General features: G+C 40.4%; 1 protein-coding gene across 1 annotated transcript; it reads right to left on the reverse strand.

Moving 5' to 3' along the window:
* Nucleotides 1-1,422: 1,422 nt before the first annotated feature.
* Nucleotides 1,423-21,654, reverse strand: LOC120993360 (acidic mammalian chitinase-like). Its single transcript, XM_040421883.1, has 11 exons — nt 21,529-21,654; nt 21,409-21,438; nt 20,898-21,099; nt 9,425-9,481; nt 8,331-8,502; nt 8,058-8,182; nt 6,343-6,466; nt 5,574-5,759; nt 3,122-3,238; nt 2,824-2,965; nt 1,423-1,655 (listed from the first exon to the last, which is right to left on the reverse strand). The coding sequence occupies exons 1-11, from the start codon at nt 21,551-21,553 to the stop codon at nt 1,423-1,425; spliced, it is 1,413 nt and encodes a 470-aa protein (XP_040277817.1). The 5' UTR covers nt 21,554-21,654.
* Nucleotides 21,655-22,238: the final 584 nt, after the last annotated feature.

Here is a 22,238-nt window from a genome sequence, read left to right on the forward strand (position 1 = left end):
TAGAAAAAAAGAGGAAAATTCCTCAGTGCTTGCAAGAACATAATTTCTATGGAAGTTTAGAAAGAAACTTTTTTTCCCAAAAAAGTCTGTTTTTGCAGGAATCTGTATTGTAGAGCTAGTTGCCAGAAGATGAACTGGCAGTAGTCTGTTAGCAAATGCACCTGATAGTGACCAGTTCTCACTCCCTCACTCTCTTTCCCTGATAACACCTCTTAAAATACACCAAATATATCTCCTATTCTCTCCCTATAATCTTCATATACTGGCCCTATCACAATTTATCAGTAGCTTATGTCTGCAATTGCTGTTTGGCTGACAGAGTATAACATCCTTCCAGGTCGCAAGAACACTGTAGAATGACATTCTGCTAGTTCTGCACAAGCAGTTCCTTACTTGCTACCCCCTGACTGGCTGATCCAGCTCCAGGTGGTCTGTCAGCCTCTGAGCCAATCCGGGCAAGCTCTCCCCCTAACTTCCTCCCAGTGTCATGTGACCATCCTTCTTTTTCTTTCCTCGTAGTTTTGCCCGCCAACATGGACAGTAAAATGGTGCTGTGAGCCATTTTATGCGATTCATCCAAAACGAATCAAAAATCTTCAGATTCATTTTACAGATGATTTTTTGGGGAAATTCCTTAGTCACTTCTATGGCAGTTATAAACTGGAGTTTATTTGAGTTGTAATTTATGGTATACATTATAATAAATTTGTTGGGATACTGAGGCCACACCCTCCCATCATGTCATATCCATTAATAAAAATGGCAAGCGTGGTGTAGACATAGTAGCTATAATAAATTCAGCCCTATGTTTTTAGGCATAAACCCCGTACTATTCGAAAAATGTTTAACAGAGTAGCTTATAGGTTTTGTTTCTAAAGCAGCCTTAAACAGGACCTATCACCGCTCCTGACATGCCTGTTTTAATAGCTTCATGCATTTCCCATGTAATAATTCTAGAACATCTATTCTTATGGCCCTGTGCTGTACCATCAGTCTGCAGTAAGGGTACAGAGGGGAGGTAACCAGTTGGGTGTGTGTACCTGCACAGTCTGAAAATGGCAGCACTGATTGGACAGAGGGAGTCTATGCAGGTACACCCCCCCCCCCCCACTTGTTACCTCCCCTCTGTACCCTTACTGAAGGCTAATAGCAATTCATTCATAACTTCTAGTAAAAATCATAAAGGAATGGCACAGCATAGAGCCATAAGAGTAGATGCTCCAGATTTGTTATTACATGAGAAATGCATTAAGCTATTAAAACAGCCAGGTCAGGAGAGGTGACAGGTCCTCTTTAAAACAATAAAAATTACATATTATCCTTGAAACAAAAATAAATAAATATGCAATATATTTGATATGTATAACAAGTTTATTTTTCATCAAAAATCATTTGCAAATTGGCAAAAATCCACTTCTTGTTTTATGCCCAGTTACAACAAGAGCAGCTGGTGTCAAAAACCAAACTTGACTGGCAGGACTGCTGGTAAGTGTTTCCATTCAGGCAGTTATAGAACTGACTCTTGTTGGTTGGGCTGGGGTAAAGACCGTTTGCTCTTCCAACACAGAAACTGCTGCTACCTGGTTGGGCTGCTGCAGCTGTCGTTGGGGCCGCTGCTGTGTTTGGTGCTGCTGTTATTGTTGGTATTTTACAATCTGCATGAGATACAAACGTAACATTAATTCTTTCATACACTATATTAAAGGGCATCTGTCAGCAGATTTGTACCTATGTAACTGGCTGACCTGTCGCATGTACGCTTGCCAGCTGAAGGCATATGATGTTGGTCCCATGTTAATATGTAACAAATAAACCAGTGGTCGGCTCACAAGAAGTTAAATATTGCCGACCACTAGTTTATTTGTTATGTTTTAATAGCTATGGGATGGTAGCAGGCCGTGCTCTATTCTGGTGAGCTTCCATTTTTGTTTCAATGTATGAAAATGAGCTTCTAGGAGCAATGGGGGCTTTGCCAGTACTGCTAGAGGATCAGTATTCTCTAAAACTGCCGTGCTCTCTGCACTTTAATTGACTTTAGGAGAAGTCAGGGCCAGGTGTGATTGTGTTTACCATTCCCAACCCTGTCAATCAAAGGGCAGAAAGTGTGACAGTAGAGGTGGGCCTCTAGAGGATTATTTTCTTATATTAAAACTTCATTTTTCTCATCAATGTGGCCAAATATGAACATGGGGCCACTACAGATGCCTTCAGCTACCAAATGCACAGGTAATAGGCCAGCCAATTTCATAGGTGTAAATCTGCTGACAGTTACCCTTTAAAACAAGACATAAGTTTAAATACCCTAGTAACACATGCATTACATATATTTTAATTCAGATAATCCACCTACTAGACTATATGAGCACCACATAAACTAATAATGAATTAGTAGATTAACAGAAAAATTCCTGCGCAGTCTATGGTTTAGCAATCTTTTCACATAAGCACTAATCATTTCAGTTATAGAACAGCATTTGCGAAATAGGCTCCTAACGGAGCCTTGGATGTACATGTGGCCACAACCTTATGGTGGTCTTCCCTCCTTGACAATTTTCCTAAACTGTCCTTTTATGTCATTTTGATTTTGACCTCGGTTCTTGCATAATAATTAACTCTTTGGTGATTTCAGCTTACTTATAAGCATTACTTCCCATATCCTATTGTCCTCTTTAATTGAGAGCTCTTTGAGCAAGTTCTATTGATATGTTGACATTCCTTGAATTGACTATCTTTATGGTGGGAAGGCAGGATGTAAGGTGCTAATATAAATCACCATTCAGTATTTTTTATGGTCTAGTTAGGGATACACAGTTCAACACTCACTTGGAAAAGAGATGCCCAGAGCTGATTTCAGTGTGTTCATTAGGGGATATTTGCCTTGACCACAGAATTTTCCACTAAAGTCATCCAAAGGAAGGGCCCACACCATAGCACCTCCAAAGTTATTCTCCAGTAGCCACTCAGCCTAACAAAAAGAAAGCAATTTATTATTTCTATTCAAATTTAAAATATGAATAGCTAGAATAGTGCATGTGGCAAAATAGGAATAGTTTAATAATGAATTGGCAGAAAAGAGTCAACCTTATCTTGTTCTCCATTCAGGTGGAATATGTTTTCATACCTTGAGCTTGAAACTCCTTTGGTTGTCATACCCAACCCATTCACTTCCTTTGTACGCATAGGGGACTGCTTGTGGGCTGTTCCAAACCTCAGTTGCACCTTTTAAGAAAGTACAGATCTGCAAAAAAATGAACAAATTTAACTCAGCGCAGTTTTGCTAGGATCCTTCTCTTGTATGAATGCAACAGGCAGCCTGCCAGGGAGAGCTATGAGGAGCATAGGAGTATTAGTCGTGGCACAGATAGGAGTAGAAGTGGTTCACGGTGGCTGTCCTTACTCTGGCGTTCCCTGGAGCTGTGCAACAGAGGATGCAGGGAGCACCCTTTCTTCCTATTGGGCAAACCCTAGTATTGGGGCTCCTGTCTGGGGTTTGGTGGGGTGCAGGCTCGGACTGGCCCACAGGGGTACAGGGGAAACCCCTGGTGGGCCCCTGAGCAAGGTGGGCCCCTAGTCTCCCACCCCCTGCACAAGTGGCACATAACACATTAAACTTACTACACTACATACATATATTCAATGTACATCACCTCAACCAGCCTATGGTCATATAACAAACTTGTTAGATTATTTATTATATTTGAATGTATCTGTAGGGTGGGCCCCCAAAATAAATTTTACTGGTGGGCCCTAGGTACCCCAGTCCGACACTGGTGGGGTGCCCTTGATTTTGTGAGGTTTGGAAGCATAAGGCAGAGTTCCCGCGTAATGGAGACTGTGCAAATGATGAGGCCAAGATGGGGGTAATAAATCTACTGTTCTTTACTAAAGTAGCTTAGGCAGTTCACAAAGGCAGTAGTATTCAACTGAGTTTCTCCAGAGTACATACACAATTCTTCCAAGGCTCAATATGAAGTAGCAAGCTGCAAGATGAGAGCAAGCTGCAAGATGACTAACTCATATTAACTCCTAACTCATATTAACAACTTTTCAAGTTGGCCAAAAAGATGCACAATCACAATATGTACTACATTTCCCACAGTGGGGTGTAGATCCTCCAAAGGGTAGCTAATCTGTTGCATGGTGAGAGCCAAAACAATATACCCTTTCCACTATCAGTAAGGCCTGTTGCCATAAATTGCACTTACTGTTTGTCTTTTGCACCAGTCCTTTAAATTAGCCTTCAACCGTCTATATATTCTATACTTCTATCTCTCTCAGAGGATGGTAGTAGTTTGTTATCATACAACAATGATGGTTCCTTGCAGCAAGCGGAAATCCTGCTGTGAGGAAGCAGTCCTGATAATCATGAAAGGGGTTGGTCACTTTCTGGTTACTGTTGACCTATATACTGTAAGATGAGTATATGGCATTTAATAATATAGCCTTTGTTCATATTCTGCGTCATTTTCTATATTTCATAAGGTATGCCCCCTTGTTTACCAAGTCTTTTGTGCTGTCCATGCAGAGGTCTTGTCCATAAAATAGCTGCTGATGGAGGGTCATGGGACCAGGCAAATTACCTCCACACGATGTCTCCTCCATTCCAATACACTGCACCTTCCAACTGTACTTGTACAGTTCGGGGATTAATGCAGGTTCACTGTGCTTGAATGCAGGAGACATCACATGGAGGTGATTTGCCTAGCCTCATGACCCTCTATCAGCAGCCATCTTATCTCCTGCATAGACAACACAGAAGATTTGCCTAACAAGGGGTAATGTCTGAAACTGTTCTCCCTATTACTGTGCATACAGAGAACTGCTTATAAATATCAGGACTGCTTTCTCACAGTGGGATTCTAACATTGCAGCTCTTAAAAGGTAATTTTCTTACAAAACACATTATGTACAGGCATAAGAGAGGCAGTGCTGCAACCAGCATGCCTGTCAGGACCTTATGTTGTCGTCAGAGATGGCAGCATAATAGCGGTGACAGAAACCCAACATCTAAAATTACATACATACTGTGGGTCATTTACTAAAGACTGGCGTTTCATGCTCCAGTCTTATTAAAAAACTCAACTGAAGGAGGATCTGACCAATATATTAGAGATATGATTTACAGCGGCCACATACGCCATAGACACAATAGATGGGAGGAGACTCACTGACTTCTATAAGAGAGTTTTCTAGACATGCTCTGCAACCTGTTCATAGATCAATGTACAGGGAGGGAATAAATAATCGGTGACTTCGCCACTTGTGAATGGTGAATTCTGTGTTATCTATTAGCTAATCCTTTATGCAGAGGTGACACTTTCACTGTAATCCTGCCTGTGATGATAATAAGATGCCTGTTGAGAAGTGACCTCTACAGAAAAAGAAGAATCAAATCAGTGGTCAGTGTGAACTGCAATATTTCAGGATTAAAAAAAACAACAACCCAATATATATATAGATCTATATATATAAATATATATATATATATATATATATATATATATATATAATCATTCCCTTTAAAAGGAAAACAATAGTATACCAAATAGAGTATATGGTCATAATGGGGTTACCTCAAAATATGCCATAAATCCAGGCTGCTGTGTATAGGGAGCAGCAGGACCTCCACCAGAAGTAGGAGCACCCACTCCATTATTAGAGGGGTCAGAAAGTATAAAGGTTCGCCCATAGGCTGGAAATCCGACCATGAGCTTTTCTGGTGCAGCTCCATTATTTTTCCAGTAATTCATAGCATAATCCTAAAATATCAGAACAATGAAAACATTTCAGTTAATAGCTTCTTACTGAATACACATGCAAAGTAAAGATAAGCGAAGTTATGAAAACTTGGATTCTGGTGCTTCGTCAAATTTCACAAAGAAATTCGCTTCATGACATCAAGCACATTTCTTTCTAAGTAACAGGCTTTCATTGCTGATCGCGGCATCTGAGATGAAAAATTAGGACTTTCAGGGGTTAAAAAAAATAATACTCAGCTCATCCGTTTGAGCGCGAAGAGGTCACCACGGCCATCTTGATTAAAGAACCCACGCAAATTCCTGCGTGGTGCATCATCACGCTGGCCGGCGTGGTGACATTATATGTCACCAAACACAAGATTTCACAAGTGATCTTCAATCAAGATGGCCGCAGCGGTCTTTTTGCGCTCAAACTGATTAAGTGAGTTTTTTTCAGGGCAAATTGATTTGTTACACGATGCATGAGGAAATTCGGCTTCGCAGCAAATTGAATTTTCCCTGACATTCGGATCGAAGTCAATTTCGGACACTTCGATTCGCTCAACACTAATGCAAGGTAAGGAGAAACATAAAGGGAACATACCACATTGAAATAGATATAACCACCCTGATCATTTGGCCCCTGGTACAGAGGGCTATCCTCTCCTGTAAATCCTTCCCATGAGCCACGCAAATCATATGTCATTACATTAATAAGGTCCAAGTACCTATAGATTTAAAAGAAAATTGTAATGTTAATAAAACTGCTCTCAACTTCTTACAGTAAGCTTAATTATGGCTCTCTGATTAGGAGTACATTGTAGGTGAGAAAGCCAACTCAAACACACTGACATGTTTTTGCTATATTCAGACTGGTCCAACTATGAAGTGAATTTAAAAAGACTGTATAATTCAATGAAAAGACAGTGATAGGCATGCGTATACAAATACATACAGTACTGTATATTGGAGCAGTCCTCCTAGTAACACATTAAAGGAGTTGTCCCCGGAAAAATATTCTACAGTTTTCAAAGCAGCACCTGGATCTGAATACTTTTATAATTGCATGTAATGAAAAAAAAATAATTGCATAGCCACTGAATTATTCAACAAAATGTATGTTTGTTTTTGTTTCTTATTTTTTTGTCCTGCTCACTAAGATGGCCGCACATTCTCAGTTTCATTTTTTACATTAGTTATTGGATAACCCCTTTAAATGAATATTATTATACATCATTATTAAAAGGATTGTCTAAAGACATAACAAGTTTTTCATTGTTTTCAAATGTAAATTCATTCACATTACTAATATACTTTGAATGTTAATCTTTATGGATGTTGCAATCTCAGTGGTGGTCCTGTGGTCACAGAAGTAGGCCTTCTGTTGTTATTACAACCCAAAGATTTTCCTCCTTTTTCTCTGTATCAGTGATGTGCTTGAAGGAGGCTGCAGTATGGCTCCATTTATTAGCTAAGCTAGTCCCCTTCTCCATCACAACTGATACAAGAACAGAGAAGGCGACTGGCTTAGCTAATGAATGGAGCCAGACCGTTAGTCACCTTCATACACAGCGGGGAGAGAGAAAGCTGTCTACTTGTGTCAGAATGACACCAGAAGGTCCACATCTCCATGTGTAATTAAGTTACATTTGGAAACCAGTGAAAACATTTTGGGGAACTGGACAACCCATTAGAAAATAGACTATGGAATTTGATGCCAATTTGTCAGTAAATGATTGTGTTCATTACTGGCTGATTCAAGAGAATGGAGCTGAGCTCATTCGATATGTTGTTGACCTAACGGTAACCTGTCACGTTGACTATGGTGTCTTAGCTAAAGTCAGTATGTTATAGAGCAGGAGAAGTTGAGCAGACTTATATATAGTTTTATGGGAAAAAATTCTGTAAAAGTTGTAATTTATTTATTTAAATTTCTCCTCATTCTGGACTTTGAAGTCAAGGAGGTGGTCCTATCAGTTACAGTCTTCACTCTATGACTGAGCATATAGAGATAGCTGTAAATCACTGATAAGACCACCTCTTTTATTTCAAAGCCCAGAATCCGCAGTACTTTAAATGAATAAAATACAGGTTAGAATCATTTCCCATAAAACTACATATCAATCTGCTCAACTCCTCCTGCTCTACAACATGCTGCTTGAGCTTCCATTGCATTTTCATGGTGACTGGTTCTTTTTAACCTTCAATAAAAATGTATCTGACAATGGACAAGAGCAGTGCTGTTTTTTTGTGAACATATATGATTCCCGCTTTTGGTGTAGAACCCGATTAATGACGTATGTTATGAAATAAACATACTGAGATAGTTGTGGAATTTGGTATCCATTTTCAATGGTGGGCTTGCCAGCAGACACAGCAGCAGACATGAGCAGACGTGGTCTATTGGTTTGACTGCCTTCCTGCACAAATGCTTCATGCATTTCCTAAAATCAAATGTTACAAGACATTATACATTAACTAACTTGTTTCATCATGTTTTTTTCTTTACTTTATGCATTTACTGACTTTTCTATTGCAATCATTTTTGTCTGTGTTGTAAATACTGTAGCTATAGAAAAACAATCCATTCACCTGTAGCAAAACAGAGTACAGTTGCTGGGTTTGAGGAGGACTGCCTCTGTCTGAGTCTCCAGGATATTCCCAGTCAATGTCCAATCCATCAAACCCATACTTTCTAAGGAATGCAATGACAGAGTTAATAAAAGTCTGGCGGTTCTCAGAAGTGGATACCATGGTATTAAATCTGTAAAGATAAAAAAAAAAAAAGACACATTCACTTTAGATACGTACCAAGAGTGCATATCAACAACTCTGAGGCGGTGATGCTGCTTGAACTTCCAACAGTTAGCCAGAGAAGAAAGCTATAAACAAAATGTCACTCTCAATCTAGCAGACTGCCAGGCATACAGTATATCACATTAATTTAAATGGCCACAAGTTTCCCTTCATTTTTTTGTATTGTTAGTTTTTGCTCTATTGATGGAATAACCACTTTAAGTGGGATTAAAAAATATACTAGTATTACTACCCTAAGTGTTGTCATTTGTCTAGAAAATCGCTTTTATTAATATGGTATTACCTGAGTAAGGAGCCCAAGGGGCTGTCCCTCTGGCTGTTGGAGCCCAGACGCGCCCCTTCTCCTGGAACCCAGCACCACCCCACTGCTAATACTCAGGTAATTACCATATTAATAAAAGCGATTTTCTAGACAAATGACAACACTTAGGGTAGTAATACTAGTATATATTTTTTTTATACAAAACAAGCAGACTGATGTGATGATGTTAAAAGCTCTGTCACTAAAATCCTCTTTATTTTTTTTATATTAAAAGAATATTGAGTTTGCATCACTTTGTTTCTTACACCGTTCACACAATTCTTATGTACAGGATTTGTAGGATTTGAGATTCAAAAGATTCAATATATTCGGATTCGAAAAAAAATTGGATTCGTCCCACCTCTAGTTTTATTCATTTTATATTTCTGATCTAAGGAAAACATTGCTATGTTTGTGTGGTAAATGTGGTCATAAATAATATTAAATCTGTATATTATATTGGTTGTCAAAAGGCTTGTGTAATGATTGCAGTACATACTGGGATAAGATTGTTTCAGCTAAATGTAAGAGAAGAAATATAGAGAAAAGAATTCTGTTGTGCAATTACCCAGAGGTTCCATAGTTCCAGCCTCCAACAGAGAGAAGAGTTTTCAGTTCACTGTTGCTATAAACAAAATAATGCAATTTACATAAAGTCATTATAAATATTAGACTATGCAAGTCTGAGAGTATATTACTTTTTCCCGAAATTTGCAGTATATACTAAATGCTAGTGTAATTGGTTTATGCAGAATGAAAGTGATATAAAACATAAAAGCAAGTTTACATCTGAATTACTGAGGCAACACAAGGGGTTCTCGGGGATTTTTATATTGATGGTCTATATCCTATGGCTTCATTACATAGGTTGACCGAGCAGGCACTTATCAGGAATGAACCATACATTCTCAATAATTATCTTCTTGTCAGAGGAGGTGAGAGCTGCATTTACATGCTGCAATCATCTCCTCTGTCTGGGGAAAAATTATAGCTACTGCAGTCTTTTGTCTCCATAGAAAATCATTATTTCTTGGCAGCAGAGGTTTGTTTACACAGAACAGTGATTCTGAACAAGCTTTCATTGGGTGATCAGCATTACCTTTACACAGGGCAATTATCGGGAATGAGTGTTCCTAGAAATGCTCCTTCCCAATAATTGGCCCAATTATCAACCCTTTTAAAGCAGCCATTAGCATTGGTCATCAATATCAGAAGTGGAGGTCCAACTTGTGGCACCTCCAGCAATCAGCTCTTCTGCAGAAGCTCAGTTGCTGGAAATAGGCTTCCCGAACTACAAAGCTCAGTCTATGCTGTAGTGAACAGAGGTGGTTACTGTAGCACTGTTCCCAGCACTGTAGTACTGAGAGCAGCTGATTGCATTAGTGCTGGGAGTCAGACATTAATAACCTATCCTAAGGATATGTAATCAGTATAAAAGTCCTGGAGAATTCCTTTTAAAGTTTAGGCTAGCTAAGTGTAAAGGTATCTATACACCTTCAATAACGTTTGGCCAAATGCTCTCCCCTCAGAACGAAAGAACCTAGCATCGAAATTCAATATGTCTGATCCTTCTCCTGACATCATCTGGCATCATTTGGCATCCTTACCCATAAGACAGTTGACCAATCGAGCCAAAATCAGCAAGTTTGTCTAACTATTTTCTTACAGTTCCTTGAAAAAGTATTCATACCCTGAAATTTTCCCTATTTTTTCCCGTTACACCCACAAACTTAAATATATTTTATTGGGATTTCATGTAAAAGACCTGTGAAGTGGAAAGAAAATGATACATGGTTTTCAAAATTTTTAATAAAGAAAAATCTGAAAAGTGTGGCGTGCATTTGTATTCAGGCCCCTGTACTCTGATACCCCTAAATAAAATCCAGTGTGACAAATTGCCTTTAGAAGTCACCTAATTAGTAAATAGAGTACACCTGTGTCATTGTGGCCTCAGAGGTTTGTTGGTGAACATTTGTAATTAGGGATGAGCGAACCCGAACCGTATAGTTCGGGTTCGTACCGAATTTTGGGGTGTCCGTGACACGGACCCGAACCCGAACATTTTCGTAAAAGTCCGGGTTCGGGTTCGGTGTTCGGCGCTTTCTTGGCGCTTTTTGAAAGGCTGCAAAGCAGCCAATCAACAAGCGTCATACTACTTGCCCCAAGAGGCCATCACAGCCATGCCTACTATTGGCATGGCTGTGATTGGCCAGTGCAGCATGTGACCCAGCCTCTATTTAAGCTGGAGTCACGTAGCGCCGCACGTCACTCTGCTATGATCAGTATAGGGAGAGGTTGCAGCTGCGACGTTAGGGCGAGATTAGGCAGATTAACTCCTCCAAAAGACTTCATTCTGTGATCGATCTGCAGCTGTGGATCATTGAAGTGCTATTATTGACTTGCTCACTTTTTTGAGGCTGCCCAGAGCGTTTTTAGATCACTTTTTTTCTGGGGTGATCGCCGGCCATTTTGTGACTTGTGGTGCGCCACAGCACAAGCTATCACCAAGTGTATTTAACAATCGATAGTGTGGTTATTTTGTGCTATATCCTACATCAGCTGCAGGCTGAGCCTGTGTCACCGAAGTGCATTTAACCATCAACAGTCTGGTTATTTCTTGGCCATATACTACATCAGCTGCAGGCTGAGCCTGTGTCACCGAAGTGCATTTAACCATCGACAGTCTGATTATTTTTTGGCCATATACTACATCTGGTGCAGGCTGAGCCTGTGTCACCCAAGTGCATTTAACCATCAACAGTGTGGTTATTTTTTGGCCATATATTACATCAGGGGCAAGTTGAGCCTGTCACCCAGCGCCTAAAAAATAGACCTGACATTTCTATTCAACCAAATCTGTACTGTTTTAGCTGGTCAAGTTATTTGTAGTGACCGTAAAAGCACACTTTTTTTTCTGGGTTGAAAAACCATTCCCAAATTTGCCATTCTCAAAATAACTAGTTTCTGGTATTTGAGGCCTACTTGAAATCTATCCCAAAAAGAATATCTTACATTGAAGGTACTGATAGGGTCATTCAGAAAAACCTAAGACACACGCTAGCGTGCTGATAGAAATCTGATTCTGTGATTAAACCTATACCTGTCACACAGCGCAAAAAAAAAACAGGCCTCACATCTCTATTTAACCAAATCTGTACTGTTTTAGCTCGTCAAGTTATTTGTAGTGACCGTAAAAGCACACTTTTTTTTCTGGGTTGAAAAACCATTCCCAAATTTGCCATTCTCAAAATAACTAGTTTCTGGTATTTGAGGCCTACTTGAAATCTATCCCAAAAAGAATATCTTACATTGAAGCTAGTGATAGTGTCATTCAGAAAAACCTAAGACACACGCTAGCTTGCAGATAGAAATCTGATTCAGTGATTAAACCTATACCTGTCACACAGCGCAAAAAAAACCAGGCCTCACATCTCTATTAAACCAAATCTGTACTGTTTTAGCTGGTCAAGTTATTTGTAGTGACCGTAAAAGCACACTTTTTTTTCTGGATTGAAAAACCATTCCCAAATTTGCCATTCTCAAAATAACTAGTTTCTGGTATTTGAGGCCTACCTGAAATCTATCCCAAAAAGAATATCTTACATTGAAGGTACTGATAGTGTCATTCAGAAAAACCTAAGACACACGCTAGCGTGCTGATAGAAATCTGATTCTGTGATTAAACCTATACCTGTCACACAGCGCAAAAAAAAAACAGGCCTCACATCTCTATTTTACCTAAATCTGTACTGTTTTAGCTGGTCAAGTTATTTGTAATGACCGTAAAAGCACACTTTTTTTTCTGGGTTGAAAAACCATTACCAAATTTGCCATTCTCAAAATAACTAGTTTCTGTTATTTGAGGCCTACTTGAAATCTATCCCAAAAAGAATATCTTACATTGAAGGTACTGATAGTGTCATTCAGAAAAACCTAAGACACACGCTAGCGTGCTGATAGAAGTCTGATTCTGTGATTAAACCTATACCTGTCACACAGCGCAAAAAAAAACAGGCCTCACATCTCTATTTAACCAAATCTGTACTGTTTTAGCTGGTCAAGTTGTTGTTCATGACATGAATACTGATTCTGCGCTGACATAAGGCCAGATTCTCTGTTACGGGACCTCTCTCCTCTGCCTGGGTGCCTGGGCCTAAATGTTTGACAGTGGCCTGTTCCAGTGGTGGGTGACGTGAAGCCTGATTCTCTGCTATGACATGAATACAGATTCTGCGCTGACATAAGGCCAGATTCTCTGTTACGGGACCTCTCTCCTCTGCCTGGGTCCCTGGGCCTAAATGTTTGACAGTGGCCTGTTCCAGTGGTGGGTGACGTGAAGCCTGATTCTCTGCTATGACATGAATACAGATTCTGCGCTGACATAAGGCCAGATTCTCTGTTACGGACCTCTCTCCTCTGCCTGGGTGCCTGGGCCTAAATCTGTGACAGTGGCCTGTTCCAGTGGTGGGTGACGTGAAGCCTGATTCTCTGCTATGACATGAAGACAGATTCTGCGCTGACATAAGGCCAGATTCTCTGTTACGGGACCGCTCTCCTCTGTCTGGGTGCCGGGGCCTAAATGTGTGACAGTGGCCTGTTCCAGTGGTGGGTGACGTGAAGCCTGATTCTCTGCTATGACATGAAGACAGATTCTGCGCTGACATAAGGCCAGATTCTCTGTTACGGGACCTCTCTCCTCTGCCTGGGTGCCTGGGCCTAAATGTGTGACAGTGGACTGTTCCAGTGGTGGGTGACGTGAAGCCTGATTCTCTGCTATGACATGAAGACAGATTCTGTGCTGACATCAGGCCAGATTCTCTGTTACGGGACCTCTCTCCTCTGCCTGGGTGCCGGGGCCTAAATGTGTGACAGTGGCCTGTTCCAGTGGTGGGTGACGTGAAGCCTGATTCTCTGCTATGACATGAAGACTGATTCTGCGCTGACATGAAGCCAGATTCTCTGCTATGGCATGAAGAGACTGATTCTCTGCTGACATGAAGCCAGATTCTTTGCTATGGCATGAAGAGACTGATTCTCTGCTGACGTGAAGCCAGATTCTCTGCTATGGGACCTCTGTCCAATTGATATTGGTTCATTTTTATTTTTTTTATTTTTATTTTAATTCATTTCCCTATCCACATTTGTTTGCAGGGGATTTACCTACATGTTGCTGCCTTTTGCAGCCCTCTAGCTCTTTCCTGGGATGTTTTACAGCCTTTTTAGTGCCCAAAAGTTCGGGTCCCCATTGACTTCAATGGGGTTCGGGTTCGGGACGAAGTTCGGATCGGGTTCGGATCCCGAACCCGAACATTTCCGGGAAGTTCGGCCGAACTTCTCGAACCCGAACATCCAGGTGTTCGCTCAACTCTATTTGTGATTAAACAGCATAATGAAAACCAAACAACACACAAGACAGGTCAAGGATAAAGTTGTGGATAAGTGTAAAGCAGGGTTGGATTATAAAAAATTATATATCCCAAGCGCTTAACATCTCACAGAGCACTGTTAAATCCATTATCTGAAAATGGAAGGAGTATGGCACAACTGTAAACCTACCAAGACATGTCCATCCACCTAAACTGACAGCCTAGACAAAGAGAACACTAATTAGAGAAGTAGCCAAGAGGTCCATGGTCACTCTGGAGGAGCAGCAGAGATCCACAGCTCAGGTGGGAGAATCTGTCAACAGGACTATTATTAGTTGTGTACTCCACAAATCTGGACTTTCTGGAAGAGTGGCAAGAAGAAAGTCAGTTTTGAAAGCAAGTCATAAAATGTCCCATTTGCAGTTTACCACAAGCCATGTAGGGGACACAGCAAACGTGGAAGAAAGCGTTCTGGTCAGATGAGACCAAAGTTGAACATTTTGGCCTAAATGCAAAACGCTATATCTGATGGAAAACTTACACTGCACATAACCTTGAACACACCATCCCCACCGTGAAACATAGTGGTGGAACCATCATGCTATGGGGATTCTTTTCTTCAGCAAGAACATGGAAGCTGGTCAGAGTAAAAGAGCTAAATAGAGAGCAGTCCTAGAGGCAAACCTGGTAGAGGCCACAAAAGATTTGAGACTGGGGTGGAGGTTTACCTTCCAGCAGGACAACAACCCTAAATATACACCCAGAACTACAATGGAATGGTTTAGATCCTAGCATATTCATGTGTTAGAATGGCCCAGCCAAAGTCAAAACCTAAATCCCATTGAGAATCTGTAGCAAGACATGAAAATTGCTGTTCAAAGATGCTCTCCATCCAACCTGGCTGAGCTTGAGCTGTTTTGCAAAGAAGAATGGGCAAAAATTTCAGCCTCTAGATTTGCAAAGCTGGTAAATACATACCCCAAAAGACTTGCAGCTGTAATTGCAGTGAAAGGTGGTCCTACTTTTGGAAACCATGTATAATTTTTTTTTTTTCACTTCACACATACTTGTTACTTTGTGTTGGTCTATCACATAAAATTCCAGTAAAATACATTTAAGTTTGTAGCTGTGATGCGAAAAAATATGTTCAAGTTCAAGGAGGTATGAATACTTTTTCATGTCACTCTATGTGTATGAGGGCCTTCAGTGCCGATAATTAAGGTAAAAAACCCTAACATGAGAAATCTATTTAAAAAAATAAGTTATTATTAACTGTCTTCCCCCACTCATATATATTCACACCAGGTAGAAGTAGTTTGTAGTATGCACTGTAGCTTGAAATGGCTTCTACATAACCAATAATGGGGGCTCAAGTTTGACCAATAATGTTACTCATAGGAATTGGAGCTTCTCTAGTCAAAATAAGCAGATGATAGAACAGAGGATCTTTCATGTCTAGCCATTAGTGTTCAGCGAATCGAAGAATTCGAAGTGGAATTCGATCCGAAGTTTAGGAAATATTCTATTTGCCACAAAGCCAAATTTCCTCACTCTTCGTGGTAACGAATAATTTTTCCTAAAATGGCGGCTAGAGTTGCCTTAGAAAGAATGGGGAAAATACTCACCTCATCCACTTGCTTTCACAGAGGCTCCTCTTTTGAGTGGAAAAGACCTTCCGAAGGACCTGCGCTCAGCGTGATGACGCACCACGTGATCATGCTGGGAGCACGCAGTGATGTCATCATGCTCAGGCAGGTCCTTTGGCTGCTCTTTTTCAATCACAAGCGGATTTCCTCTGCGCGAGCAAGTGGATGAGGTGAGTGATTTTCTTTTTTTATACTCAAAATACACTAGCTTATTACTGTTTTTAACGGCTGTTAGACGGATGTACTTCTGTCTAAGCGATCGTTAAAATTGGTCCCATTGATTAATAGGATGAATAGGGTTTAAATATAGCTATTCTTGGCAAATTAGTTTGCAACAAATCAAATTTCTTGTCACACTTCTATGAAGCTGCCGAATCGAAACTTTCAAAACTTTGCTCATCTCTACTAGCCACATTAAATTAGGATATCTACTAGATGCCCTATTCGAAACATTACTAACAAAAGCCAGTTGGTACTATTATGAACTTACGGATGTAGTAGAGTTAACACTCATAATTTATGAGATGTGTTATCTAAACTAAATGCGTTAAGCAAACACCTTCAATTGCTTTTCAATGCCTTTTGTCTCAAGATAACACGATGAGTTAAGAAATTTGAGTTAAGAGCTTGAGTGCTAACCCTGCTACATCTTGTACCTCCTATTTGACATGCTAACAGATCCTTTGTAATGCAGATCACAAAATAGTCCTAACTACTCAGCTTCTTAGTCACAATGTACAGTCGTGGCCAAAAGTTTTGAGAATTACATAAATATTGGAAATTGGAAAAGTTGTTGCTTAAGTTTTTATAATAGCAATTTGCATATACTCCAGAATGTTATGAAGAGTGATCAGATGAATTGCATAGTCCTTCTTTGCCATGAAAATGAACTTAATCCCAAAAAAACCTTTCCACTGCATTTCATTGCTGTCATTAAAGGACCTGCTGAGATCATTTCAGTAATCGTCTTGTTAACTCAGGTGAGAATGTTGACGAGCACAAGGCTAGAGATCATTATGTCAGGCTGATTGGGTTAAAATGGCAGACTTGACATGTTAAAAGGAGGGTGATGCTTGAAATCATTGTTCTTCCATTGTTAACAATGGTGACCTGCAAAGAAACGCGTGCAGCCATCATTGCGTTGCATAAAAATGGCTTCACAGGCAAGGATATTGTGGCTACTAAGATTGCACCTCAATCAACAATTTATAGGATCATCAAGAACTTCAAGGAAAGAGATTCAATTCTTGTTAAGAAGGCTTCAGGGCGTCCAAGAAAGTCCAGCAAGCGTCAGGATCGTCTCCTAAAGAGAATTCAGCTGCGGGATCGGAGTGCCACCAGTGCAGAGCTTGCTCAGGAATGGCAGCAGGCAGGTGTGATCGCATCTGCACGCACAGTGAGGCGAAGACTTTTGGAAGATGGCCTGGTGTCAAGAAGGGCAGCAAAGAAGCCACTTCTCTCCAAAAAAAACATCAGGGACAGATTGATCTTCTGCAGAAAGTTTGGTGAATGGACTGCTGAGGACTGGGGCAAAGTCATATTCTCCGATGAAGCCTCTTTCCGATTGTTTGGGGCATCTGGAAAAAGGCTTGTCCGGAGAAGAAAAGGTGAGCGCTACCATCAGTCCTGTGTCATGCCAACAGTAAAGCATCCTGAGACCATTCATGTGTGGGGTTGCTTCTCATCCAAGGGAGTGGGCTCTCTCACAATTTTGCCCAAAAACACAGCCATGAATAAAGAATGGTACCAAAACACCCTCCAACAGCAACTTCTTCCAACAATCCAACAACAGTTTGGTGAAGAACAATGCATTTTCCAGCACGATGGAGCACCGTGCCATAAGGCAAAAGTGATAACTAAGTGGCTCGGGGACCAAAACGTTGACATTTTGGGTCCATGGCCTGGAAACTCCCCAGATCTTAATCCCATTGAGAACTTGTGGTCAATCCTCAAGAGGCGGGTGGACAAACAAAAACCCACTAATTCTGACAAACTCCAAGAAGTGATTATGAAGGAATGGGTTGCTATCAGTCAGGAATTGGCCCAGAAGTTGATTGAGAGCATACCCAGTTGAATTGCAGAGGTCCTGAAAAAGAAGGGCCAACACTGCAAATACTGACTCTTTGCATAAATGTCATGTAATTGTTGATAAAAGCCTTTGAAACGTATGAAGTGTGTGTAATTATATTTCACTACATCACAGAAACAACTGAAACAAAGATCTAAAAGCAGTTTAGCAGCAAAATTTGCGAAAACTAATATTTGTGTCATTCTCAAAACTTTTGGCCACGACTGTAGCTGTGAAGAGAAGTCTCAACAGCTTTCTAGAAAGATACTACATTTCCCAATGCCTGGTGTAGGGGACAATGCATCTTCTAGTGACCTGCTACATTTTAGCTAAAAGTTGAAGCAAGGCTGTCAGGTATAATGTTTAATTCATTCTGATAGTGAAGCCTCTAAATTGCCACTTTGGGAATAGACTTGGTTCACTATTATGGAGTTTATGTGTCAAAATATCTGTTCTGGAAACATGGAACTTTTAATATGTCCCTTAACCATAATTTTTTATACAAATCCTGTCAGCAGTTTATGTATGTAAAACTATTGTCACCAACTTACCTGTCTGGGCTCTAATACTGCGGTCTCGGGCTCAGGCACGGCAGCGCTGTGTCAGACACGCTTCCGGGCCTCACCCCCGTGATGCGCAGCCTTACCACACCCCCTGGTGATGGGAGTGCCTCTATGACAATGCCTCCCTGCCGCAGCACGCTGGAGGACATCATGGTATAAGTTAAGTCTTTATTTGAATTTTGTGTGTGTGTTCTGGAGGCAGGCTGAGACCCATCTGGTTTTCACATTGGCTTTGATATTTTCACTACTCTCCATCCTCTATTTTTGTACCGCATTATCCTCCCAGTTTTGACCTATTTCTGCACGACCCATCTCTTAGTGGTTGCATCTCTGTGTTTGACTGGCACTTAGCGGTACAGTGAACATTGACCAGTTGCGGTCTTGCTGCTCAGGGCTTGAACTGCAAGTAGGCAGGGAAAGCAGTTGGGCTCATTTAGGGCTCACTGTTTTGTTTCCCTGCCTACTATGCTGACAACTATTCTCTAAAAATAAAGAAGTATGTATAACCATTTACACACAGACTACACTAGTCCTCTAGGCTTCCATTCAGAATACACAAAAACATATATGAATATAAATGAATCATCTATGGCGGGAAAGCTTGTCATGCAAAATATTAATAACTTACATTATAGCTATGTTAACAACAGCATCAATTGGGGGTAAAATCCACTGTGAATATCCACAAAAAGGACTGATATGCTACAAATTTAATGGCTTTGGACACCTTTGGGGGGTAGTTTTTTTTAAATTATTATTGCATTACCCATTTTGGGCTACAAATCACTTACAATTGATCTTTATAAAAAAAAGTGACATCCCTTTTCTCCATAGCCTTTAAAATCTGCATGGCATGTCAATTTCCACAAGCATTTCTTTTCATACTACGTATATGAAAAGTGTTAAAATCATATCCACTTTGCTGCTACAATAATATGCTATGTATTTTCCTCCTACAAATCCATACAAAAAATTCACAGTGTATTGACTGTGCGCAATTCGTTTTAGCAGCTATTCATTTGATATACTGACACCATCTTACAGTGAGGAACAGAAGTATTTGAACACCCTGCGATTTTGCAAGTTCTCCCACTTAGAAATCATAGAGGGGTCTGAATTTCACATTGTAGGTGCATTCCCACTCTGAGACAGAATAAAAAAAAAAAAGTTAAATCATCACATGTCCAGGCCCATCTGAAGTTTGCCTATGACCATCTGGATGATCCAGATGAGGCATGGGAGAAAGTCATGTGGTCAGATAAGACCAAAATAGAACTTTGGTCTAAACTTCACTCGTCGTGTGTGGAGGAAAAAGAAGGATGAGTTGCATCCCAAGAACACCATCCCTACTGTGAAACATGGAGGTGGTAACTTCATGCTTTGGGGGTGCTTTTCTGCGAAGGGGACAGGGCGACTGCATTGTATTAAGGAGAGGATGAATGGGGCCATTTATTGTAAGATTTTGAGCAACAACCTCCTTCCATCAGTGAGAGCATTGAAGATTGGTCGTGGCTGGGTCTTACAACATGGCACCGACCCGAAGCACACAGTCAGGATAACCAAGGAGTGGCTCCGTAAGAAGCATATCAAGGTTCTGGAGTGGCCTAGCCAGTCTCCAGACCTAAATCCAATAGAACATCTTTGGAGGGAGCTGAAACTCTGTGTTGCTCAGCAACAGCCCCGAAACTGACAGATCTAGAGGAGATCTGTGTGGAGGAGTGGGCCAAAATCCCTGTTGCAGTGTATCTTTTTAATTACATGTAATTACATTACAAAAGTATTCAGACCCAGGTGCTGGTCTGTAAATTGTAGAATATAATTTGTGGGACAACCCCTTTAACAGATAAGTATGGGTTGTTTTGTTATTATAAACCTTTCCTTCTTTTTGGACATGTTGTCTGCCTTATATGCTCAGAGACATCCTAGTGGCATACCCCTAAAATTCTGCGCAATGACCAGTTTAACCCATTAGAAGCATGGCTACAAGAAAATAAATTTAAAAAATATGTACCGTAAGTTATCTTTACCTGGCTGTTTCCAGGCCATGCAAAATAAGAACCCTTTGTTTATTTTAGATAATGCAACCATTTTATTAATTCTAAATAAGTCTAAAAGAGAAACTATCTTTGTTTCCCATAGCAACTGATTGGAAAAATTATATCTGCACTGTGACTGGTTGCTATGGGTAAGAAAGACAGTTGCTCTTTTAGACAGCCTCATAAATCTGTCCCAGTTGGGTTCAATGACTCTTTAAATACTACTTCATGTACCAGGCTCTTTCATCCCCCCATCTCCCCAAGATCCTGACAGTGTTCATATTATAAAGTAATCATCAGTGTATTAGCGTTAATAAATACACCTGCACTATATAAAAGAAATACAGAATAAAGCTGCTTACTAGTTCTTGAGGGCATTGAAGGAAGCATAAAGTGTTGGGTCATTCCATTCAAATGTCTGGATCTGGTTGTTGGTCATGGTGGCAAAAGCATAAATCAGATGAGTACACATGCAAGGATCAATATCATCTGGCATATATATTGCTGGCGCAGGGTAGTACTGAGCCCAGTTGGTAAAGTAGCACACCAACTTGACAGACGAGCCTGGCAAGGAGAACATTACAATAGTCAAGAAAAGAAAAGACAACCACAAAAGAACAAAGCTATATCTATCATAATAATATGTGACATCCACGTAGACACCTAAATCTAGCCTATGCCTAGTGCCTCTGAGAAATATCAAGATCATTCTTAGGGTGTGGGATGGATCAATTGATGATCTTGATCGTTTTGATGGGGCTCAACAGTAAGCAAAAGTTACCCCACAACCACACACACACTACCACTACCAAAAACTAAAAAACTAAAAAAATGGAGGTGGTAGTTTTCCAGTTTTCGGTAACATGCACTTACCTAACTGCACATGCAGTAGGAAGGTCAGACCTACAAGAAACAGATTGTACATGATGAGAATACGTATGCCACTTTCAGCAAATATAATGACAGCTGTGATCAAATTAAAAAGAAACCTACACGTAACAAGCAGTAATTTGTTCATCTTGATTCCTCAAGCAGATTTATTGACTGGTGTTCCTGACTTATATAGGTAGCTGTCACCTCCACCTTGTTTCAGACACACACTCTACATCAAGCCATTCCTGATAGCAAAGATAACACCATTGTATTTCAGGCCACAAAGTTAGGAACACAGAATTAAAATTGGAAGTCTCCCAAAGCAAATCTTCTGTTTGGTAGTTTAAAATTATTTGAGGTACTGAAATCATAACAGGAAGTTAATAATTAGTTAAATAATATAAGTATACGTAAAGGATTGTACTTATATATACTTGTATATGTATCTACATATACAGAGCCACAATGAGGGGTATAGTAAGTGACCACCAAGGGTGCTATTGAAGTAATAATGCATTTTGTATGCACAAATTTTACATACACTGAACAATAGGGCAGACCAGAGTACTTGTCTTGCAGGACTGAGGGCTTTGGTTAAAATTTTGATCAAGGACAACAATAGCATGGAGTATGTATGTTACATGCCAAAAACATGGTAATTAGTCAATTGGGTACCTATAAAATTGGCCCTGATGTGTGCAAGCAGGGGAATTTAGGCTCCAATGTGAATAATGATAACCCAGGCTCGGACTGGCCTACAAGGGAATCCACCAGTGGGCACTTTAGCACTGTGGTCCGTCAGTCCCCCCCACCCCCTTCATAAGTGGCAC

Source organism: Bufo bufo, chromosome 3, assembly GCF_905171765.1.
Source record: "Bufo bufo chromosome 3, aBufBuf1.1, whole genome shotgun sequence".
Lineage (NCBI taxonomy): Eukaryota > Metazoa > Chordata > Amphibia > Anura > Bufonidae > Bufo > Bufo bufo.

Excerpts from the sequence above, each read along its gene's own strand:
- LOC120993360 (XM_040421883.1), bottom strand. The coding sequence starts at position 21,553 with ATGAACAAATTACTGCTTGTTACGT. Across the intron at positions 9,482-20,897 it reads TTCAATGCCCTCAAGAACTA|CAACAGTGAACTGAAAACTC; the intron begins GTAAGCAGCTTT and ends TTTTGTTTATAG. Across the intron at positions 8,183-8,330 it reads TGTACTCTGTTTTGCTACAG|GAAATGCATGAAGCATTTGT; the intron begins GTGAATGGATTG and ends ATTTGATTTTAG.